Raw genomic sequence first — 25,818 nt, forward strand, 5'->3', positions numbered from 1 at the left:
CTAGGCAAGACCTTCTAGGAGAAGAAGATAATTAATGTGCCTGAGTTCTACAGGAAACTCACTTTATTACCTCCCTCTCTCCCCTCCCCTCACCTCTCCCTCCCTCATATATCTCTCCCCTATCCCTCCCTCTCCATCTCAAACTAGTCCCCCCCCTCAAACAGTTTTTTTCCTATAATTAGTTTTATTTGGAGCACTATGGATATTGTGATATTTCATCAAATTTAGAGAGTTGTGTCACCATTTAGAAAGTTGAGTCTACCTTTTAGGTGACTTTCTATAAGTGAAAGGAAGAAGGAAATAGTTTGTAAAAAGAGCTCACCTGACAAACTGTCAGTAAACTGTTTGACCTTCCCTCATTATCTACTTCTCACTTTCTCTATTTCCCTTCACTTGTGGGATTTGGGAGGTCTGCTTCTCAGTGTACCACATGCTCCGTGGCCTCCCCCTCTCTCCAGCTCTCCCTCCATCTGTCACAAGGGGACTTGAAGTACATGGTGGAGCAGCCCGCTGGCTTGGTCTGGCTCCCAGAGTCAGCCTTTTACACACACTCTCATTTGACACACCCAGGCACGCACATTTTCCATACCATATGTCTCAAAGCTGATCCAATCATGTTGTCCCACTCATACTAAGATGTACTTCTCCTCTGCCTCTCTGTCACACAGGGACAAACTCCTGGCAGGTCCCTGAGACCAACGGGGCCATCGTCCAGGGTGGCTATGGCCACAGCAGTGCGTATGACAGCTCCGGCAGGTGCGTGTACGTCCACGGGGGCTACAAGGCCCTGCCTGCCAACAAGTATGGCCTGGTGGACGAGCTGTATCGCTATGAGGTGCAGACCCGGACCTGGTGAGTGCTATTAGGTTGGCAGAAAGTGTCTGTCTGTCTGTCAGCATGTCTGTCTGTCTCCCTCTGTGTTTGTGCTTGTATCAGCAGATGCATTATCACTTGAAAGTTCACAGGCTGTAACAATTTACCAGTCCTGAGGAAACTGTGTAAAATAAGTCTATTTTCCCCAGTGCCCCAGTAGCAAAATGCATTTATTTGCTAAATGTCGAGTGTACAGATGTTTGGCGTCTTACATTAGGTAGATGTTTAACACAGAGATGCTTGTCTTGCCTGGGTTCAGACACTGTGTCTAGACGCTCAGTGCTGGACAGCTGAAAGGCAGATTTGTCAAAGCACACTAATGCAATAGTCAGCATTGTGTTGCGAGGAGGTACTCATTATGTCCACATACCTAGACATTCAGCGCCAAACACATGAGCATACTGGAAAGATACAGAAGGATGAGCTAGAGAGATTCGCAGTGAAGCAGAGATTATATACACAGTGTGATATGAAAGGAGGCCTCCGCTGAACCTTGACGGATGGATGAGCGACAGGGGAGGGTACGCCCTTTCAATCTCCCCCCTCTCTCTCACTGTCTCTCTGTTTCCCATCATCCAGACTGTCACATATCCCTTGGGTTTGACAGTGACCAGTGTCTGTCTGCATGGCCGGTGTCTGTCTGTCTCTGTTGATCCTCAACTGGAGTTCTGTCTGTCTGCCTTTCATGTCTGATGTCAGTTGTATATTCACTGTTAACTTATTGAGGCAGTTGATGTGCCCTCTTGACAAAGCTTGCTGACACATAGCACACAGTTTATTGCAATCGGTCCATTTATTTACAGCCGGTAGGTTGAATATACACTGAGGCTACTTAGGCAGAAATGGAATTTGGAGTTGTCAAACCCTCTCAGAACTAGGAAGTCTGTAAACCCCTACATACTCTATCTGTATCTATGGATAGTACAGTTGACGCTTAGGCAGACGGTGGGGACTGTGCACTTTGACCCTAGCAGAGGAGATGGGAGAGGATGAAATATTCCTGTAGAGTTTTGTGTGTGTGTGTCCATGGTGCCACATTATGGATGACGTCTGTCTGGGTATTTGACCTGGCCTATGGAGAGTGACCTTCAGACCAACTGTTCACTTGCATAAACCACATGACCCAGACTAGCCCACACACTGCTGTAATCAACACCCAGGGATGGGCACACACGCACGCACACACTTATGCATGCACGCACATACATGCTCATAATTGACACGTTAAAACATTAGCATGGTGACTGTGTATGTGTGTTTGTGTGTTTGTGTTGACAGGATGATCCTGAGAGAGAGTGGTCTGGCACGGTACCTCCACACTGCAGTGCTGAGCAATGGGGCTCTGCTGGTGTTTGGAGGAAACACCCACAATGACACGTCCCTCAGTAACGGAGCCAAGTGCTTCTCGGCTGACTTCCTGGCCTACGACATAGGTAAGGACCAATCATATGCATTCAGACAAATCATAGGTAACAACCATCCCCTCCTAAACTGTTTTTGGTATGATGCAATCCTCATGTTTTGAACTGACTATATTTGACACCTTTGTGCTGAAAATACAAGTTACCGGTTTCAACCTCCAGGCATATGGTACATGTATAAATGTTACACACTCAATACATATACATACATAGTCAAGTATAATCAACCCAAACCCCCAACCCCCTACCATACAATACCACACATTCCTCCATGCAGACATCATACATGTGATCTTCATTGTCACCAGCATGCGCCCACCCACCCATTCCCATCAGAGTTGAACCCTGACCCCTAAAGCCACAGTTGTCATTTGTCATTTTCCACTGTTAGTTGCCTCCCAGGCCTGGACCCACACAGATCACACAGTGAGTGTAACCAAAGAAGAACTGGCAGGTGACATTCTGCAGCCTAAGGGAAAGTGTGTTCAGTGACCTTTCACCTCAACAAACAACAGCATTAGCCTTAGGCTGTTATGAAAGTCAAGTGGAAGTGTAAAGCTAAGATACCTTTCCATAGGGGTGAATGCACAGCCCCAATTACCTGAGATAGAAGATCACGTTCTATTGTAACAGTGACAGTAGACATCCTTTAAAAAGTGGAACTAGCTCAAAAACCAAAAGTTATTCATAACCACTCATGATTAGGGCTGTGGCGGTAATGGCATTTTGTCAGCCGGTTAGTGTCATGGAAATGACTGCCGGTTTCACGGTAATTGACCTTTAATTAACATAAATCCGTTTAGCATCTCCAGGCCTCCACACATACAAGCCACTGATGCTCACCTTCGGAACATCGACATTTTTTTTTAAGTACAAAAAAATCTATTTAATAAAACGCAAAATAAATCCATTATTTATTTTTAGACCGGTCTAAAGAAACATTATGATATGGAGAAAGTGTATTTCAGAAGAACCAAATGTCAGTCGGCCTACTATATGTTATTTGGCTATGCGCCATGCCATTGTCTAGTTCATTTAGCAGACAAGATATGCTTATGAGTCCCGTGCCATTATTTTATACTGTATGATTTTATTGTAAGAATAATATAATTGAACTTAGCTGAATAAAATAGAAAAAGGTTATTTTTCTCATTCCCGAGTGAGTGCGCATATGAAGTGGCTATTTTGAGTTATTTATTATTTAGTCAATTTAGTTGTGAAACCTTAGAATGTCTTAGAAATCAAAACATATATGGGCTGCATAATGCCACTATAGCTATTGACTATTTGAAAAAGTCACACACAAAAAGACGTCCATGAAAGGTAGTCGCGGCATCGTCCAGGTTAATGGAGGGTTTAGCCGGGGGGCTTTACTTGGCTCATCACGCTCTAGCGACTCCTTGTGGAGGACCGGGCACATGCAGGCTGACTTTGGTTGTCAGTTGAACAGTGTTAAGGTTAAGCAGGCGGGTGTTAAGAAGAGCGGCTTGGCGGGTCATGTTTTGGAGAATGCATGACTCGACCTTCGCCTCTCCCAAGCCTGTTGGGGAGTTGTAACAATGAGACAAATTTGGGAGAAAAAAGGGGGTAGAAATTACAATAAAAATAAATACAAATATAGCTTGCGCTCTGTTCCTTGGCTCAGGCGGCACACCCTGTTCTTTCATCAAGTGATCATATTTTCACCCATCAGACTATTCTCAATTTAATATTGTCTTAATTAATATGTACAATTTGTTTCGATATAGAATGGCCCATTATCAAATGGGTAGGAACAGGGGCAGGGGAAAAAATACATTAAACTAAATCATGCCAGGTAGGCTACTCTGGTTTTATAGGGGAGCAGAAATAGGCCTAAATATAGTAGCATACTTTTATTGGCAACCCTCAAAACTCTTCTTTCACACAGGATTGCATATAGAAATGTCTGGGCTTATAAGAACAGTTATTTCACTCACATATTTCACCCAAACTCTGTATTGCCATGGGCTCTCCAACCATGTTTCTGCAGCTACCCAGCACCTAATTTGGGAAACCAAGTGAAATCTGTTCGGGAACATCGATGGTAACATGTTTTCATAACGAAACGTACTGTATATTGGCATATGGATGTTCTACATGCAATGTCTTAAATGTTTTGAATGAATCATCACCTTAGAAAGCGCTGTCCAATTCGTTGTGTTTGGCTTTGAAACATCATCCACAATGACCATGTTTTCCACACAGTTTCAACCTGTTGTTGAACTTCTTTCTTCAAATTGATCGATCACAGTGAGGTCAAAACATTTAGCCTAACGATGAGTTTTAAAAGCATGATACTGTTTTGATGATAAGTGTTTGATGTGATTTTCCAATGCATTTGCATTGATGTCAGAGTGGTTAGAGGGACAATAGAACCATGAGTACCAGGCCATTAGTGACCTGATGGTCGTTATGGAGTTGGGTACCACCAACGCATGTCCAGAGTGCATAAAAGGAGATAACCGTGACTCAACTGTCACGTGGAATTTGACTGTGGTCATGACTTATGACTGCCGGTGTGGCGGTAATACGGTCACTGCAACAACTCATGATAGATTATTCATTACCCCCTGGTCAAATAAAGTTATTTTGCCCTCTTTGGAGTTAGTAAGCTATCCTCTGCAAGATATGAAAGGGCGGTTTAGTACTAAAGGTTTAGAGTTATGTGTGGGTGTGTACATGTGCGTGCCTTCCTGTGTGTGTGTGTTTGGACTACTTGGGGTTTTACTCGAAATCTCGGGATGTGAGTTACAGCTCACCTTTCAGTGCTGACAGTAATACAGTGGGGATCATTAACGCCCCATAAAGAGCTGCAGAATGGGAGCCGGCCAGATGGCGTCTGCTCTTTTATGAATATTTGTTTTGAATACAGTGACTCTGCAGGGGCATTACAGGACATTCAGCACAGGGAGGGAGGCAAGGGAGGAGGAGAGGGATGCGTCCTAAAATCTCAACAGCCAGCCCTTCCCTGACTCTGTTCACCAGCCACCCTTCACAAGTTTTACTGCACTGAGAGAGCAGGGGTGGGTTGATGGAGAATTCAAATAGAGCGATGGAGACAAAAGAAATAGCAAGATTGGGACGAGCAAGAGAGAAAGAGGAGACAACATTAAGTCAATGAGTCATTAAGGTAGTAGATGTAGCAATGCATTCAAAGAAAGAAAATATATTAAAGCGGAATGTTTATCCGCTAATTAGAAGATGTAGCAAATCCAGGACGAGATGTTTGAAGAACTTGACTGTAGCTTTCTCCAGCAGTCATGGAGGGTCAATGCTCAACTTTCATTCTTAGTCATTTTAATCGCCAGTCCAATCACCTTGAGTAGGCCACTCCCAATGGATAAAAAGTCCAATGTCATTTTTATGATCCGAAAGCAACTGATTGTTTTATGTTCAAGGTGTTAGGCTAGACTGATGCTTGGCTTGGGGAATGTGGTCTAGACTCTTCACTCAAGCCCAGGCAAAACCAATCTCTGTGATTGGAGCTCCATTATATAGGCCAGTGTTTGGCCAGACATGGCCTCTTGGCGACCTGTCATTCATTATAGTCCCTGAGGACTGGGTTGTCACTGGACATTGTTGACTCATTTCATTACAGAGCCAAATTAACAATCTCCATTATCAGCCTCTTATAGAGAGAACAGGTTTGCGGAAGGCATTTTCTCTGTATTGCTTTCATAATAATGGAGCAATTTTTCTTATAAAACATGCCTGAACCTACTATAGACCAAAACTTAGCTATAGTGACGGTTGCTTCTTACTCAAGTATTGCTGAAAGACATTGTAGCCTACTACAGTACATATGAGATGTGTCAACAGGTTTCTCTAGTTGAATGTGTTAAAAGTCTCATTTATTAGTTAATGGACTGATATGACTTCCTCTCGTCTCCGCTCGTCTCTCTGTGAGCTAATTAATTAGTTCCACCTGTGGAAGAGGCCTCACTCTACCGCTCCCTCTCTCTATCGGCCCCGCCACGCACGCTGAGAGACGGTTTTAAGCGCTAATTTGTTTTTGTTTTTCTCTGCTAACCTTGGAGGGGGAGAGCGTTATTAGCTTTTTGTGTTTTTCTTCTGCGAGAGATTTAATTCAGGTCGACACAGATGGCAGTTTTAATTTGCGTTTAATCCCCCCACCCCCCCCTCATTACCCCATCTTCATACTTCTAATTAGATTTGGGGGAAATGAACTCTAATTAAAAATGTTTTGTCCCCACACCCCCTGAAAGGCAACTGGCAGCACTGTCTTCAACAAGAGTGACCTGTTTATATTGGAGCTCCAGACAGTGTCTCTCAAAGCAGCCCCCGACCACAAAAACACATTTCATTAAGTTTGCCATTTGAATGAGTTTGATTTCCCCATCACTCTCGACTCTGGTGCAGATTTGGTCTGCTGATTCTCCTGTCATCTCCCCCGTTCTACGTGTACATTATTCATGGTTCCTCTGCCAATATCCTGGGAGGAAATGAAAAAGGGGGACCGTTGTGATAAGTATCAGTGAGTTTCATTATAGAGAGTCATCTCCAGCCATCTCCAGTACACCTCAGGTGGTTGGAAGACCCAATGGCTGTCTGTCAGTGCATGTCTGGGGTATGGATTCACTCTAGCTCCAGGCTTCAGGATAGGTAGTAGGCCTCAGATAGTGTTAACGTCAGGATTCCAATTTAACTACTGGTGGTCTGTCACAAAAACTTATTTTGGTCTGTCCCTTTAGCCAATGCATCACCTATGCACATCTCTATCTTATGCGACTATCAAAAAGTACCGTCGGTCTGAGTCTGACCAGCTGAGATAGAGTGTTAGAATGATTGACGTTTAAATGCGATCACACCATGACCCTGTCAGAGAGCAACTTGGTCTTTCGGGAAGTGATTACAGCGCCTTCTGATCTGGACTGGTGTTGTTGACTTGTCTTTCCCTTTAAACACGGTCCCAATTAGCCAAGCACTTGCGTGGTCGTTTGCAACCTGGCTGCACAATTAACTCCCAAGCACAGTTTATATTGGACAACTAATCTGGGTAAATGGCACATTTACATATTAATGCAATAGTGGACGTGTGGGTTGTAAAGCATCAGAAAGCTGTAAAATGAAATGCTAAAATACACGATCGTGATTGCTCTTAGAGCCATTACTCTGAACCACAGCCTAGAATCCCCAACAGACAAGATCAATGGATGGTTAAACTGGTTTGTGAAGTCATATTCAGAGGCAGCCGCATAATAAACAATTCAAAGACATTATGTTAAGAGGTTGGCGTTTATACTCTCCGAGGATCCCGCTAACAGCGAGGAAACTGAACGTTGTATCTCCCTCAATTTAACATGATTTGGCTCGTGATATTAACAAAGTGAAGAAATCGGCTTTGCCTACTATCATTTTCTCTCTGTTATTATTTGTTTGCTCTGAGCAGAATGGTAGATAATCACTGACAGACAAATTGTCTAGCTGTATTGTGGGCTGTGTTGTCAGAGCTGCTCCAGGTAGACTTGTTGTAGCCTACCCACGGATCAGTGCGGTACCTGACCAGGGTCCTAGGAGATTGGTAATCAAACTACCATTAAGGCTCTGTGTGCCCACCACCACCACCCCAGGATTGTCTAATAGCAGCTGCAGTGGATTCAACTTTAATTATGGTTATTTATGCAATCGTAAAAGGCATCTTTTCTAGCTGCAGTTAGTTGTTTATGATGGCCCTGTTTCTAGGGTATGGCCCCTAGTGCTCTGCTATGCTCACACACAGTGTTAATCACTGCTGGGCTTGACACACCCAGCCCTATAGGGGACCATGATATTCATACAGGCCATTCTCCACAGCCTCTGTACAAAGGATTCTCATACGTGTTAATAATGTAGAGTTGACACTTCCATTGTAGATTATGTGTGTGTGTTCAACAGTGCAGACGTGGTGTGTGTGTGTGTGTACCCAGTCTCAGGTCTCTCACAGATATTCTGTCTCAGTGGCTCTGGTACTTACTGTATTCTGTGTTTCAATGTGTGCAGTAGGGTGGTATGGTACAGGCCTACTGAAATGAAATCCAAGCAGGAAAGGAACACAACTTTTCCTCCTCAATCTGGAGTCCAGAGGGTTGCCTGTCACAGTAGCTTGGGTGATAGTATGAGTATGGTGTGGAGGGAGAGTCGCAGTAAATAACCAGAACAGCTCATAGGGCAGAAGCCTATCTCCCTTTTCTGTAGCATGAGGCAGCTTGATGTACAAGTACAACCCCCTGGAAATGATGTTAGTCTATTGTAGGGCCTTCACCCCAATCGTTCTGCTCTGCTTAGCACTGCTTAGCTGAGTGCTAAGCAGAGACACATTAGGACCCATTTGTACAGCCTTTGGTATGACTCACAACCTTCCAATCTCAGGGCGGACACTCTAACCATAAGGACACTGAGTTGGTCTAGAGTCGCAGTGGAGGTATCAATTTTGGGTATTGCGGTTGTTTGCTTGATACACGTTTCTACTGAAGCAAAAACGGATCATGTGCATGTTTGTTCTTTTCAGCTTGTGATGAATGGAAAGTCCTGCCCAGGCCAGATCTCCACCGTGATGTCAACCGCTTTGGCCACACCTCTGTTGTCAGCAATGGGTCAGTCACTCACATCCACTATATTGCCCCTCCGTTACTTTTTTTTTATCTCACAGTTTCCTGACATCAGTTTCCTCAGTGTTACCTGGTAATGATGTGTACTCTGAGTATTTCCTGCGTTGTGTTCTCGGTAACACTTCATTTGGATAGTTCATCTGTAGATGCTCTACAGACTAGCAGTAACATTTCAACTATCTACTAACCCTAACCTTAACTCCTATCCTAACCCTAAACATAACCCTTGCCCTTGCCCTTGCCCTAACTCTAACCTTAACCCTTACCCTTATTCTTAGCCTAACGCAAACCCTTACCATGACCTTAACAAGCAGTTGCTTATCAACAGATTGTTTGTTGATGGTATGACCATTTGCAGAGCATCTATAGATGGATTATCAAAATAAAGTGTGATCGTGTTCTCTCCCCAGGTCCATGTATGTGTTTGGAGGCTTCTCTGGTGTGCTGCTGAATGACGTGCTGGTCTACACCCCTCCCAGCTGCCAGGCCTTCGATGAGGAGCAGCGCTGTGCCAACGCTGGCCCTGGTATCCGCTGTGTCTGGTTTAGGGACCACTGTGTCCCTTGGGACACCGCCCATGCCAACGGCAGCGTGCCCGCTCCCTTCTGCCCACCACGCACCAGTACGTGTTGCATGACATTGCTCTGTATTCATAGGATACATGTGTTGACGCATTTTTATCTGCATATTTGTCATGGGGGAGGGTCGGTTTCGCTTCCCCCTCTGGTAGTTAGCTGACTAATGGATACATGTAGGGCTGTTGCGGTGACCGTATTACCGACACACCGGCGGTCACGAGTGATGAAGGCAGTCAAATGCCACGTGAACCTTTAGTCACGGTAATTAGGCTTCTCCAAGCTCTGATGCTGCTGATGGTCATTAGTAGTCTACCAAACTTGCTAACTGCCTGGTACTCAGCACTCTATTGTCCTTCTAATCACTCTGACATCAATGCAACAAAAAAATCCGCTGCCCCTGCTTCGGTATGCATGATAATGATCCATTCTAAATAAATAAAAAATTCACACATGTATTATTTAGTATATGTAAAGACGAGATTAAATCAAGAATAGTCTGATGGATTACAAAATTAACCTTTCACCTTGAATTATATATTATCTGTTGTGAATGATGCCCACCATAAGAAAAAATTATAAAAATTATAAATCATATTCGCATACATCATGTAGTCTAGCCCATAGGCCTATATGTTTTAATAAGGTTTGTATCACAACTAAAGTGTCCAACTAACTTCAAATTAAGCACATAATCCGCTTTACAAGGGGTGTAGAGCCTAACTGGCATACATAAGCAGGGCCTGTTTGGGGAAGATAATTTTCACCATAAAAATGCACCTTTATAATAAAAGCATCACATGCATAATTGCATTTGTGGTCACTTTTGATAATGGTGTTTTCTGCTAATGGAACATTTGCGCTTATAGCCTACTAACATGTGCGCATTGCTGCATTTATAATGTGAAGAAATAGCCTAATAGTTTATCAACATTTTAAGCTAAACATTCTGATTCTATTGGTATTCATTTGGGATCTATCGAATCCCAAAACTATCTTTGGAATATTTATTTCTCACACAGAATAGAATGTCGACCTTTGTACTATGGCGGATAGTAGATTGACATAGGCTAGTGCTTTTGCTGTTCGTTAGGCCTACTGATCTTGTTGGCTGACAAAAAAGTAAATGTGGACATTTCTTCCAATATCTTCAATATGCACCTCGGAATTAGATAAGGACATACTCAGTTGCGTCTCAGATGTGTGGATCTTCACTTGTAGCCTGTGAGAAAGATCCGATCACGTGATGGAGCACGCAGCACTCAGGGAGAAGGGCACAGCGGCCACTGGCCATAAAATGGCATGGATTTTCTTAAGGTGCATTATGGCCACACCAAGGGGATGCCGCCGTGAAATTCTAGGCATTATCAAGTGCTTGTCAAATTGTGAATGAGTGACTGATGTAGTGTGTACAGTTTGCGCACACACTTTCAAGCTACTTTTTTCAAATCATCATTAGTCGCATCATGTAGCCTTACAATGTATTAAAAATCAAAACATATAGCCCAACATTTGTAGAACAACTAAAGTGACATTCATAACTCTAAATTAAGCATATAGGAATACCTATTTCTTTGTTTCATGTGCGCACTCAAATTGTTTGGAGAAAATATTATTTATATTTTATTCAGCTTTGTTCAATTGTATTCTTCATACTATAAAATAATGCCATGGAATTTTAAGCAAATCTTGTCTGCTAAATGAACTAGTGTAGCCCACAGCCATTTGGCATAGCCAGATCAGGAGCTAACATAAGGACAACTCAGAGTATGCTATTCTGTTCTTCTGAAATAGACATTTTCTTCATATCATGCTTCTTTAGACCTGTCTAAAATATATAATGGATTTATTGTGAAGGTGTAGGCTACATTACATGGATTTATTACTTTTTCAAATGTAGATGTTCCGAAGGTCTGCATCAGTAGCTTGTAGGCTATTTGTGGAAGGCAGGAGATGCTACTTGTGTTTATGGTAATTAACGGTCAATTACCGTGAGACCGACAGTTATTTGCTTGACAATCACTGGCTGACAAAATTTTGTGAACCCCACAGCCCTAGATACATGTTCTATAGTTGAGCCGTCCATGATGGAACCAATCCTCATTTCACATCAAACTCTCTTGTTCCTACCAGCCTCTTATACTGTGCTGTATGAATCATTACCCTTTTTGAGAGTAATAATAATTCTGATTCCTCGTAAGGCCTGTGTACATAGTGGTGGGAACAAAAGGTCAGGACCAACACAATTATCCCATTCGGAGGCAAATACAATTATGTTGGAAATACACTCAAGGTTGCAGAAACACCTGTATTGTGTTTTAGAGTGTTATCGGAGGTGAATTGGACTGGTGATTAACTAATTAAATGACTAATTGATGACAGATTATCACACTGTTTATCCTCTGTCCTTCTCTATCCGTTCATTTGTCAGTGGCTGCTGGCATGGAGGGTATGAGTTGAAATTGGCTCTACAGGGCAAATAGAAATGAAAGGCATATTGAGCTAGACCCATCTACCTTTTTGTTTTCCTACTGAGAAGGTGGTGTTGCAGGTGGCATTTTCATGTCAACCCTGTTTTTTGTTTTTCTTGATTAAGTCAATGTCGCTGAAGGGGATGGCTGCCGTTTTACAGACTCCTAACCAACTGTACTATTTTGTTAGTTTTTTCACATTGTTTGTAACTCATTTTGTACATAATGTTGCTGCTACCATCTCTTATGACCGAAAATAGCTTTTGGACATCAGAACAGCGATTACTCACCTCGAACTGGATAAAGATTCTTTCTTTAATGAGTCCAATGCAAAGGATATACTGCTTTGTCCGATCTACGATTAAGACTATCCTACCAATGGATGCTACGCTACAGGACTGTTTTGCTAGCACAGACTGGATGTGTTCTGGGATTCATCCAATGGCATTGAGGAGTATACCACCTCAGTCACTTGCTTCACCATTAAGTGCATCCACGACATCATCCCCACAGTGACCGTACGTACATATCCCAACCAGAAGCCATGGATTACAGGCAACATCCTCACCGAGCTAAAGGCTCGAGCTGCCTCTTTCAAGGAGCAGGACGCTTATAAGAAATCCTGCTATGCCCTCAGACGAAACATCAAACAGGCAAAGCTTCAATACAGGACTAAGATTGAATCCTACTACACCGACTCTGACGCTCGTCGCTTGTGGCAGGGCTTGCAAACTATTGCGGACTACAAAGGGAAACCCAGCCATGAGCTGATGCGAGCCTACCAGACAAGCTAATGGCCTGTTATGCTTGCTTCGAGGCAAGCAACACTGAAGCATGTATAAGAGCACCAACTGTTCCAGATGACTGCATGATCACGCTCTCCGTAGCCGACGTGAGCAAGACCTTTAAACAGGTCAACATTCACAAAGCCGCAAGGCCAGATGGATTACCAGGACGTGTACTGAAAGCATGTGCAGACAAACTGGAAAGTGTCTTCACTGACATTCTCAACCTCTCTTTGGCCGAGTCTGTAATACCTACATGTTTCAGACAGACTACCATAGTCCATGTTCCCAAGAAAGCAAAGATAACCTGCCTAAATGATTACTACCCCCCCCCCCCCCCCCCCCCCGTCGGTAGCCATGAAGTGCTTTGAAAGGCTTATCATGGCTCACATGAACACCGTCATGCCGGAAACCCTAGACCCTCTCCAATTATCATACCGCCCCAATAGATCCACAGATGATGCAATCTCAATCGCACTCTACCATGCCCTTTCCCACCTGGACAAAAGGAACACCTATGTGAGAATGCTGTTCATTGACTTTAGCTCAGCGTTCAACACCATAGTACCCAGGAAGCTCATCACTAAGCTAAGGACACTTGGACTAAATACCTCCCTCTGCAACTGGATCCTGAAGGGTCGCCCCCAGGTGGTGAGTGTATGCAACAACAACATCTGCCACGCTGATCCACAACACGGGGGCCCCTCAGGGGTGCGTGAGTAGTCCCCTCCTGTACTCCCTGTTCACCCACAACTGTGTGGCCATGCACGACTCCAACACTATCATTCAGTTTGCTGACGACACAACAGCGTCAGCAAACTAGTAGGCCTGATCACCGACAACGATGAGACAGCCTATAGGGAGTAGGTCACTCTGCTGCTACTCGCTGTTTATTATCTATACAAAGTCACTTTACCCCTAACTACAGTTGAAGTGGAAGTTTACATACACCTTAGACAAATACATTTAAACTCAGTTTCACAATTCCTGACATTTAATCCTAGTAAAAATTCAATTTTAGGTCAGTTAGGATCTCCACTTTATTTTAAGAATGTGAAATGTCAGAATAATAGTAGAGAGAATGATTTATTTCAGCTTTTATTTCTTTCATCACATCCCCAGTGGGTCAGAAGTTTACATACACTCAATTAGTATTTGGTAGCATTGCCTTTAAATTGTTTAACTTGGGTCAAACATTTTGGTTAGCGTACCACAAGCTTCCCACAATAAGTTGGGTGAATTTTGGCCCATTCCTCTTGACAGAGCTAGAGTAACTGAGTCAGGTTTAGTGGCCTCCTTGCTCGCATACGCCTTTTCAGTTCTGCCCACACATTTTCTATGGGATTGAGGTCAGGGCTTTGTGATGGCCACTCCAATACCTTGACTTTTTTGTCCTTAAGCCATTTTGCCACAACTTTGGAAGTATGCTTGGGGTCGTTGTTCATTTGGAAGACCCATTTGGGACCAAGCTTTAAATTCCTGACTGTTGTCTTGAGATGTTGCTTCAATATATCCACATAATTTTCTTGCCTTATGATGCCATCTATTTTGTGAAGTGCACCAGTCCCTCCTGCAGCAAAGCATCCCTACAACATGATGCTGCCACCCCTATGCTTCATGTTTGGGATGGTTATCTTCATCTTGCAAGCCTCCCCCTTTTTCCTCCAAACATAATGATGGTCATTATGGCCAAACAGTTCTATTTTTATTTCATCAGACCAGAGGACATTTCTCCCAAAATTACGATCTTTGACCCCATGTGCAGTTGTAAACTTTAGTCGGGCTTTTTTATGGATGTTTTGGAGCAGTGGCTTCTTCCTTGTTGAGCGGCCTTGTTTTACTGTGGATATAGATCATTTTGAATCTTTTTCCTCCAGCATCTTCACAAGGTCATTTGCTGTTGTTCTGAGATTGGTGCGAAAAGTGCGAATCAAAGTACGTCCATCTCTAGTAGACAGAATGTGTCTCCTTCCTGAGCGGTATGACGGCTATGTGGTCCCATTGTGTTCATACTTGCGTACTACTGTTTGTACAGATGAATGTGGTACCTTCAGGAGTTTGGAAATTGGAAATTGCTCCCAAGGATAAATCAGACTTGTGGAGGTCTACAATTTTCTTTCTGAGGTCTTGGCTGTTTTCTTTAGATTTTCCCATGATGTCAATTAAAGAGGCACTGAGTTTGAAGATCGGCCTTGAAATACATCCACAGGTACACCTCCAACTTACAGAAGCTTCTAAAGACATGACATCATTTTCTGGAATTTTCCAAGCTGTTTAAAGGCACAGTCAACAGAGTGTATGTAAACTTCTGACCCACTGGTTACCTTGACTAACCTGTACCCCCCACATATTGACTCGTTATTGTTATGTCATTTTCTTGTGTTACTTTTTGATTGTATTTTTTTACTTTAGTTTTTTATTTTGTAAATATTTTCTTGAACTGCATTGTTGGTTGAGGGCTTGTAAGTAAGCATTTCACGCTAAGGTCTACAGCTGTTGTATTCGGCGGATGTGACAAATACAATTTGATTTGATTGTGTCTCTTGACCTGCTGTTCTCCAGTGTTGTTTCTCTCACTAGACTGATATTATGTACACAGAATCCTGATAGAGAGGACAATGTTGGACAATGTCTCTGGCATTCTCTGTTCTGCTACAGTTACTACTGATCCTGAACTTGACCTCTATTTTTGACTGGGTTCTCTACCTCTGTTCCCTTTATAAAACTGTCTGTGTCGAGTGTTCCGTTTTTCTTTTTTAAGCTGTTTTTTTAACCCCACCCCCAGACAGTGCAGACTAGACTAACTCTGTTCTGCTGTTAAACTGTGTCGTCCCCCATCCAGATAGTGAAGACGAGAGGTGCTTCAGGTTCTCTGACTGTGTCAGCTGCACTGCCAACACCAACGGCTGCCAGTGGTGTGAAGACAAGAAGTGCATCTCTGCTTCCAGTAACTGCACTGTGGTGAGTCTGCCTACAGGGGGCAGTAGTGAGATAGTCACAGCTAGGATCTTATTAGCTACAATTGTCAATTCATTACGTAGCATGAATAGTCAGGCAGCTTGAAGCTTGTCTTCTACTGAGTCACTACTTAACTCGTTGTTGTAGTGTACTAAGTCCCTATTATTGGGGCGGCAGGGTAGCCTAGTGGTTAGAGCGTTGGACTAGTAACCGAAAGGTTGCAAGTTCAAACCCTGAGCTGACAAGGTACAAATCTGTAGATCTGCCCCTGAACAGGCAGTTAACCCACTGTTCCTAGGCCATCATTGAAAATAAGAATTTGTTCTTAACTGACTTGCCTAGTAAAATAATAATAATAATAATAATAATAATAATATTATCTCACCTGCTTGGCTAGCAGTGTCAGTCAGCCTAATGCTTGGCCCTGCTGGCTCCTCTGTGTGTGTCTATAGCTAACCCTGGAACTTGCGCAGCAGCATAGAGGTCCTCTGTCCCTGGCCCCTCCCCCGTCCATGCTGTCTGAACAACAGCTCTCTGTGTGGAAGCAAGGGGCAAAGAGGATGGGGCATGTGGGTATTCCGAACTGTTGCAGGGGCTTTTCTATTAATGCCAAACCATACTTTTCAGTTCTGCCACAAATTTCAGATTTACATGACACCAATACTATGAAGTAAATTCACCATAATAATACTAACTATGTAGATGTTTGATGTTTGTATACTTTCTTTGCAGTCTGTAAAGAACTTTGTCAAATGCCATGTGAGAAATGAACATATCTGCAGCAAGCTGGTCAACTGTAAGAGCTGCTCCCTTAACCTCCACTGTCAATGGGAGCTTCAGCAACAGGAGTGCCATGCCATCCCTGGTGAGAAACACACACACACACACACACACACACACACACACACACACACACACACACACACACACACACACACACACACACACGTCTTCCAAAAACTCCAAACAAGCAAGAACTCTGCTTAGCTGACTACCTGTTTGATAGCTACAAGCAAGTTTGAATGCTTGGAGAACTTATGCTAATGTTTGATTCATTATCAACACTCTTGTAGCGTTTCCCCAGGGAAAACATGTTTTTCCCCTGTCTCTAAAGTGGATTTATTGCTCTCATTTTTCAAAGCTCCAGAAGGAGTTCAACACAAAAACACTCACTAACAAACACATACCCATGCAGATGTGTGTACACACACACACACACACACACACACACACACACACACACACACACACACACACACACACACGTCTGCATACCTCCAAATACAGTACATCCACAAATACACTCTCCTCTCCAGAGTGGTGACGGGATGTAGGCCAATTATAATTGTTTACTTGATGTTATGAAAATGGAGCCTCAGCTGACTCACAAATGAGAACCCAGTAAGTTACAGTGCCTTCAGAAAGTATTCACACCCCTTTACTTTTTCCACATTTTGTTGTGTAACAATTTGGGATTGAAATGAATTTAATTGTCATTTTTTTGTCAACGATCTACACAAAATATTAGTAAAAAAATAGTGAAAAAACCCCCACTAATATATTTGTATTTATTTTATTTCAACTTTATTTAACCAGGTTGGCAAGTTGAGAACAAGTTCTCATTTACAACTGCGACCTGGCCAAGATAAAGCAAAGTAGTGCGACACATACAACAGAGTTACACATGGAGTAAAACAAACATACAGTCAACAATACAATGTGAACAAATGAGGTGAGATAAGGGAGGTAAAGTAAAAAATAAAAAGCCAGCGTGGCGAAGTAAAGACAATACAGCAAGTAAAACCCTGGACACATATACAGTGTATCTTGATTAAGTATTCAACCCCCTGAGTCAATACATGTTAGAATCACCTTTGGCAGAGATTTCTGGATAAGTCTCTAAGAGCTTTGTACAACTGGATTATACAATAATTTGCACATCATTATTTTTAAATGTTTTCAAGCTCTGTCAAATTGGTTGTTTATTATTGCTAGACAGACATTTTCAAGTCTTGCCATAGATCTTCAAGCCGATTTAAGTCCAAATTGTAACTATGCCACTCAGGAACATTCATTGTCGTCTTGGTAAGTAACTCCAGTGTATATTTGGCCTTGTGTTTTAGGTTATTGTCCTGCTGAAAGCTGCATTTGTCTTCCAGTGAATAATGGAAAGCAGACAGAACCAGGTTTGACTAAAACCAAATCAAAATTGTGTCGAAATTATAATGGACCTATGTTCATACAGTTTATTGACTGTCCAGCTGGCTAATAAATCGCTAGACAGTTAGGGACCATAGACATTCCCAAAACTATGGATGGAGGACACATTTTTTCAATTTTGACAGCAAGGAAATATAACCCATTTTCAGTGTGGCCCATCCGGACCTCATTGAAGACCGAATGCGGCCTCCGGGGCACAATGTGTTTGACACCCCTGTTCTAAAGACTTTAACTCTAGCCATGTGTTTGTTACTGTTCATGTCAGTACTGCTCTGGTTGGACATCTTTTCAGCAGCCTTTTATGCTTGAAAAAAAGGGTTTCTTTCTTAGTCTGACGAAAATAATTTGATGGTGGTAACCATTATCCAACTTTGATTGTAATCAGGGCAAGTCCCCAAAATAAGCAGAGAAATTCCTGAGATGAAACTGGAGTTGTTTCTCCCTTATTCTCTGCAATTTGTTGCTTATTGACTAAGGTCTCGTCCCTCATCTGTGTAGTTTTTCCCACTGTTTGATGTGTCTGTCAGTCAGAGCACAACTGTAGACTTGTGCTTGACAAACACTTACTTGTGTATTCAATCAGGGTGACCCATGCAAGCTTCTTTGAAGCATAATCCATCATTTTCAATCTATATCTCAACTGATTGACTGACTGTTCTTCAATTCACACCATGAGGTCAGGGCCGGTCTGAGCTTTTTGAAGGCCCTAAGCGAGATTTGGTTTGGTGGCTCTCCACCTCATGGGCAAAACGGTGCTAAAGTTATTTTCCTGAAATTGTACACATTTTGCCAGGGGGCATAGAGAAAATGTTGTAGTTTTAAAACACATTACATGCAATTCTACTCATTTTTCCATGGGGCGAAGAAAAAGATGTGCGGTTTTAAAGATACTTCTCTGCAATTCTACACATTTGCAATGAAATATGCCATGTTCATATGATATCCGAGTGAGAGTGACTAACACAATCAACGGGGGCCCCCTGAGAAAAACTGCTGATGCACTACCACATTTTTTGTTTGTTAGAATGTGTTTTGCTATTCTAATTCTGAACAGTAAGTTGAGATGCCGACTGAGTTCCTCATTTTTTACAATATTTATAAGATATTTGTCAATCGACTGCTTTTATATTAGCGACATACTTGCTTATGTGTGAGAAGTGAGATGCATATCAAATGTAGTTGAGATCCTTGAGGGGTGTTGAGTCTTCCAGTTGTGTGAAGTCTGTTCACCATCCAATTGTGTGGCCCAACACAGTCAGAAGCCTGGGTCTAAATTACTGTTCTCTCCCTGTCCACAGCTCAGCTCTGTGGGGAAGGCTGGCATCATGTTGGGGAGGCTTGCCTCAGGATCAACTCCAGCAGGGAGAGCTATGACAATGCCCAACACTACTGTAAGAACCTGGATGGGAACATAGCCTCCCTCACCACCGCCAAGCAGGTGGACTTTGTACTGGACGAGCTGCAGAAGTACCAGCTACAAGAGAAGGTAAGGGAAACGCCTCTGTTTAAAATAGTGTGTTGTTTTAAACATTGTACTTTATCAAGCACTATCATATGGAATGTACTTTTCCATGTCGAAGGCCTGAGGAATGGCCAGACCTCATGAAACTTACCCCATGATAATCTGAAACCAAACATGTTGAACACATGTTGAATTCTTAGCTTATTTACTGCTGAATCAGCCCACATCTGATCCAGTGTTTACATGTACATCTAGACTAGATTTCCATGATCCCAACCAAACTTCTATTTGTTTTCTCAAGAGTCACACTCCCTGTTTATATCCCCACCACACATGCTGACTTTTCCAGTGATTGCGCTGTCAGGAGGATATGCAGGAGCAAATATTTGACTGGTGTTTGACTGGTGCCGTTAATTAAAAAATAGAGCAAGAGGGTCTCTCGCTATGGTTTTGGGGTGGAGTGTTTAAGCAGCTTCTGTTTGTTCTTTGAAGATGAACACTATTCTTAATAATAAAGCTCACCTTGGTTGTTTTAGGATGCAGAGGCAACAGTTTTCCCTCCTCTCAGCTTTTTTTCCTGACAGTTATTTGGAAGTAGCTGATGCTCTCATTGGCTACAATAATCAGTTTGCTTTTTCCCCCCAAAAATTTATTATTTTCCATCCCAGGAATTATTGTAATAGGAATTTTGAATTAAAGTGCATTTTAGTGTGCAGCAACACGTTTTTCAGGACTTGAATCACGGCAGTCTCCTTCGATTAATCAAATGTTATGCTCTCATAAATGTTTACTGTGTGATAGATCATAGCCGGTGTTAGCTGGCTAATTAACAATTTATTACAGGTAAAACTTTTGAGACATTATTGCCCATTTAAGAAATAACTCAAACACACAGACATTTTTAAAAGTCAAAATAAATACCTTAGTTTAATGACTCTTTAATGCCTTGGTTTTATGGATTGGTGTTGGCTATAAGTCTGAGGTCGAGAACTTTCACTGTAATTATAGCAATTTCCCCAATGGTTTGATTTAAGATTTCACATAATCATTGCATGAATCAAATATGTATGATTTATGTTGAGAAAGGAATATCATGTTTTCATACTCTTAGTGTCCCTCAACATACTATGGAGTATTAGAGAGAATTCTTATCTTAGATTTCAGGATTTTAACCTCCCTCGCTTCCTTTTCTCTCTCTCTCTCTCTCGCTCTCGCATATATTTATTCATTCTTTCATCTTTCTCTTCCCCTCTTTCTCCATCCATTTTCTCCTCCCCCTCTCGCCTACCTCTTTCTCTCCCCTCTCTGTCCTGTAGAAGTTAGCACCGTGGGTGGGCCTAAGGAAGATCAACATCTCGTACTGGGGCTGGGAGGACATGTCTCCCTTCACCAACTCCTCTCTGCAGTGGCTGCCCGGGGAGCCCAGCGACTCAGGCTTCTGTGCTTACCTGGAGAGGGTAGAGGTGGCAGGGCTCAAGGCCAATCCCTGCACCGCCACAACTGATGGACTCATCTGTGAAAAACCAGTCGGTGAGAGAGGGACTGGGAGAAAGAGGGATAAGGGAGGGAGGGAAAGGGAAGGAGGAGAGCTGAAGAAGAATGAAGGTGATGGTGATTGAATAATAGAGACTAATTCTCAAAGGCACCTGTAACCCTTGTGAATTCCATGAGGCCTTCCTTGAACATGATTATCAAATCAAATTGTATTTGTCACATACACATGGTTAGCAGATGTTAATGCGAGTGTAGGAAATGCTTGTGCTTCTAGTTCCGACAATGCAGTAATAACCAACAAGTAATCTAACCTAACAATTCCACAACTACTACCTTATACACACAAGTGTAAAGGGATAAAGAATATGTACATAAAGATATATGAATGAGTGATGTACAGAACAGCATAGGCAAGATGCAGTAGATGGTATCAAGTACAGTATATACATACCCCACATTCTGTGGGGTATGTAAACATAAGTGGCATAGTTTAAAGTGGCTAGTGATACATGTATTACATAAAGATGGCAAGATGCAGTAGATGATATAGAGTACAGTATATACATATGAGATGAGTAATGTAGGGTATATTATATTAAGAGGCATTGTTTAAAGTGGCTAGTGATACATTTTTTACATCAATTTCCATTATTAAAGTGAGCTGGATTTGAGTCAGTATGTTGGCAGCAGCCACTCAATGTTAGTGGTGGCTGTTTAACAGTCTGATGGCCTTGAGATAGAAGTTGTCTTTCAGTCTCTGGGTCCCTGCTTTAATGCACCTGTACCGACCTCACCTTCTGGATGATAGCGGTGTGAACAGGCGTTGGCTCGGTTGGTTGTTGTCCTTGATGATCTTTATGGCCTTCCTGTGACATCGGGTGGTATAGGTGTCCTGGAGGGCAGGTAGTTTGCCCCTGGTGATGCGTTGTGCAGACCTCACTACCCTCTGGAGAGCCTTACGGTTGTGGGTGGAGCAGTTGCCGTACCAGGCGGTGATACAGCCCGACAGGATGCTCTCATTATTCTAAAGCTCAATCAGGCACTTCTGAATTAGAGAGAGAAGTTTACAATCATCATCATCATCATTGGCAAGGAGCCAAATTCACTAGAGAATTTAAAAAGAGGACAGAGTGTTAGTGGAGAGATATTGTTTTAGGAAGAGCATCCTTATGACTGGAGAAGATCATAGCCTGGAGTGTTTGACAGCAGTGGTGTAAAGTACTTAAGTACAAATACTTTAAAGTACTACTTAAGTCGTTTTTTGGGGTATTTATATTTGACAACTTTTACTTCACTACATTCCTAAAGAAAATATGTATGTTTTACTCCATACATTTTACTTGACAATCAAAAGTACTCGTTACATTTCAAATGTTTAGCAGGACAGGAAAATGGTCCAATTCACACACGTATTAAGAGAACATCCCTGGTCATCCCTATTGCCTCTCATCTGGCTATCTCACTAAACAGAGAACATCCCTGGTCATCCCTATTGCCTCTCATCTGGCTCTCTCACTAAACACAAATGCTTTGTTTGTAAATGATGTCTGAGTGTTGGAGTGTGCTATCCGTAGATTTTAAAACAAGAAAACTGTGCCGTCTGGTTTGCTTAATATAAGGAATGTGAAAAGATGTATACTTTTACTTTTGATACTTAATTATATTTAAAACCAAATACTGTATTTTTATACTTTTACTCAAGTAGTATTTCACTGGGTGGCTTTCACTTTTACTTGAATCATTTTCTATTAAGGCGTCTTTACTTTTACTCAAGTATTATAATTGGTTACTTTTTCTACCACTGTTTGCCAGTGGCTGACCTTCCTTCCCATCATGGCCCCTCAGTGACCGACTGTCCCTCTCACGCATTCAAGGAAACACGAGCAGGCCCGTCTGACTCACTGTCTTATTTTGTCCGCTTTTAGCCGCACTGAACCATGCTTGGACTCATTTAGGAGCCCAGAATTGGGGAGCCGAAGAAAATGAGGCCTCAAATGTGCAGTTTTGGCCGCCGTACTTCCCATAGCGCGACTTTGCACTGACAGAGAGTGGAAATGGGTAACCAAAGACATCCTGCTGTTTCTTATTACTTTTCTGTTTCCTCCACCACTGAGGAGTTGTCTTCCACTTCGATACAACCTGCCTAAATCAGCTCAAATGATGGGGTCGGACTGAGGGAGGAAATTACTATTGTTTACCGTCTGATCTTGGGTTAAATGACTCGTTTAATGTAATAAATGGTACATGAATGGTTATGGGTATACCTGCTGCAAAAATACTCTGTCCAAGGTTGAGATAAAATGTCTGTTTTAGAGGCAGTGCAAATGTACATAAACTCCCACAGATTATTTTTAGCATGACTTTCAGGCTGGGCACATACGTTATTTAAATATGATTTTATTTTCACCTTTCCACAGTGAGCCCCAATCAGAGTGCCCGCCCGTGTAAGGTGCCCTGCTCCCTGCGCACCACCTGTGCCAACTGCACCAGCCAGGCCATGGAGTGTATGTGGTGCAGCAGCACCCAGCGCTGTGTGGACTCCAACGCCTACGTCATCTCCTTCCCCTACGGACAGTGTCTGGAGTGGCAGACTGGAGACTGCGTCTGTGAGTATACAGGTCAAAATGTTCCGCTTCCACTGTGTGCGTATCTTCAACACAACCGCCAAAGGAATGCGGGCAAATAGATTATTGCAAACAGTCTCTCACTCTCTCTCACGCTCATTCTCACACACTCACACACACTCTGTTCAAAAGAGTCACAGCTCCTGTGTGTTAGTAGTGAATTCCTCAGGGTTAGTGCTCCGTGAGATCAGACTCCCTTGGATGTTTGCGGACTCATTGTGCTCTACAGTCAGTCAGGTGCTTCCACTTCCCTAGACCCTTAGGTGTATTCCACCCTGGTCCCTGTCCCTGGGTACTATGGGGGAATCAATAACGTATCGACGTGCATCCAACTCCATGAAAAGTATATGCCCCGCTGTTCGTGTTTCCTTTGCTCTAAAAGCCCTCTGTTAAAGGTCTGATCTTGATATATAGATCCTGTTGTGTCAGATAACCCCCAGACTTTGCTGAGAGAGATAGGTGCACATAAACAGGATATGTGTTTTACGCAGTGGCACTTTTGAAACTCCTGTCAAGCAGATGTTGGTACCAACAATAACATGTTGTGAGTTTCTGTTCTTATAGTCCGACGCAAGGAGCAACATGCTGTCAGCCGTCCATGGGTTCTGTTTTTACCACTTTTCGTCATGTGAACAATTAACCAAATAGGGAAAGAGCTTTCACCACGTTTTGCCATGGTCACATAATTTGCTTGAACAACCCCCTCATTATACCACAGCAGCGACAGTATTCACAGTGCGTGACGTTATGTAAAACAACAATGGTATGCACAATTAGGCCACATCCTCTCAGTGCCATTTCACCAGGGGAGTCTGAAGTCATTACCATTCAGCTGCTAAGTGATGGTCAGTGTGCTTGTGGAGTATTCATATTATGGCCTGACATTTCTGATTCCACTAAACTCTCTATACAAACATCTATCGGTTCTGAGATTTGGGGAATGTAATTAGGCAAATTGTACTATTGCTTTTATTGTCCTCCAGAGTAATGCAACTCACGGAAGCCTGACAATATGGATCCAATCAAAATGTAAATCAGTTGATGTAGCGTCGGTGTGTATGCTAAGCCCATATCAGGCTTTTGGCTTCAGAACGTAGAGATAAAGAAATGTAGTGTTACAGCAAAACACAATGTGTCATTGTGCTAATGTGTTTTTGTTTTCAACATGTTAATTTAAAGGAATGTCATAGTTCGCCTTTGGATTCTTTTATCAAGTTTAGGGGTTTTGTAGGGAGAGAACAAATATATACAAAATGTAATTATTATTCAACTCCATCTGTGTATGTTCTTTGCCTGTTCACTTCAGCTGAAAATCCTTGCCAAGATTTTCCCCTCAAGGTTGCCATTTCTCCATCCACAGTACCTTTCCATATCTTTTTAGGTAGGTGGTTACTTGTGTTTTGGTTTTGAGGGGATATTGGGAGAAACAGGAAGCAAGATTAACTTTTTGGTGTACTAGCCAGTAGCCACAGGATGTATTTATCTTGAAAGGCCCGGGGGAGGTCAGCGACTCCAATCTGGCTGTGCTCCTGAAAGAATGTCCCCCTGAACACAATGTGATTCTGCTGCTACTCCTGGAAATGGTCTTTCTCTGCGTTGAGGTCATATTTCAGCAGGTAATTAGAACACAGCCCGGCCCCTGCTCTCTTTAGTTAGGTTCAGCATACCTGACACACACACACACACACACACACACACACACACACACACACACGATGAGGGCAGAGCTCACTTACTTGCATCTCAGAGTGATTTTCCATCCCCATCCATCTGCCTGGCACACCACCCAAATCTCCAGCAGCATTAACCTGACCAACACTTGCATATGTTCATTTAGCAATCAACCATCTTCCGCCTTGTGCTTTGAGCTCACACAGAAATGCTATGTAGCAATGGAAAGAAATGTGGACCCAAATGCACTTCAGCTCAGCATGAACATAAAGGGAATCAGGTGCTCGACTGAGGGACTTGACAATCCCCCAAACATTCCTTACCCAAGGACATTTCAAGGGGTGACTATCCACGTAGCTTATGTTTCGGCATAGCAATAGAACATCACTCTAGTTTCCCTACAGATGCTTCATTCAGAGATCTGTCACAGGGCAGGAGAAAAGTCGTTAACAGTTTTTTAAAGATAAGCTGTTCCAAAGACAAGCCCAGGATTGGTTGAGAGAGCAATACTGCATATCTATGGAAGTGTTGTACTGTACCACATAGGCTTCTGTTCTGTGACCGACAGAGTGTGGCCTGGGTTATGTTTATTTAAATAGTTCTCAACACACATTGGAAAAAGACAGAATATTAAC

General features: G+C 42.7%; 1 protein-coding gene across 2 annotated transcripts in view; it reads left to right on the forward strand.

Moving 5' to 3' along the window:
- LOC109899770 (attractin-like protein 1) overlaps positions 1-25,818 on the forward strand; it is a 338,304-nt gene that overhangs the window by 81,711 nt on the left and 230,775 nt on the right. The window contains exons 9-18 of one of the 2 annotated variants that reach the window (XM_020495283.2): positions 669-852; positions 2,152-2,306; positions 8,824-8,908; positions 9,334-9,545; positions 15,597-15,715; positions 16,165-16,281; positions 16,445-16,577; positions 19,231-19,418; positions 20,711-20,924; positions 23,306-23,494. In XM_020495283.2, the coding sequence (XP_020350872.1) occupies positions 669-852; positions 2,152-2,306; positions 8,824-8,908; positions 9,334-9,545; positions 15,597-15,715; positions 16,165-16,281; positions 16,445-16,577; positions 19,231-19,418; positions 20,711-20,924; positions 23,306-23,494 (1,596 nt within the window). The remainder of the gene's footprint in view (positions 1-668; positions 853-2,151; positions 2,307-8,823; positions 8,909-9,333; positions 9,546-15,596; positions 15,716-16,164; positions 16,282-16,444; positions 16,578-19,230; positions 19,419-20,710; positions 20,925-23,305; positions 23,495-25,818) is intronic. The other variant, XM_031835623.1, reaches the window with a different exon arrangement.

This window comes from Oncorhynchus kisutch, linkage group LG11 (genome assembly GCF_002021735.2).
Source record: "Oncorhynchus kisutch isolate 150728-3 linkage group LG11, Okis_V2, whole genome shotgun sequence".
NCBI lineage: Eukaryota > Metazoa > Chordata > Actinopteri > Salmoniformes > Salmonidae > Oncorhynchus > Oncorhynchus kisutch.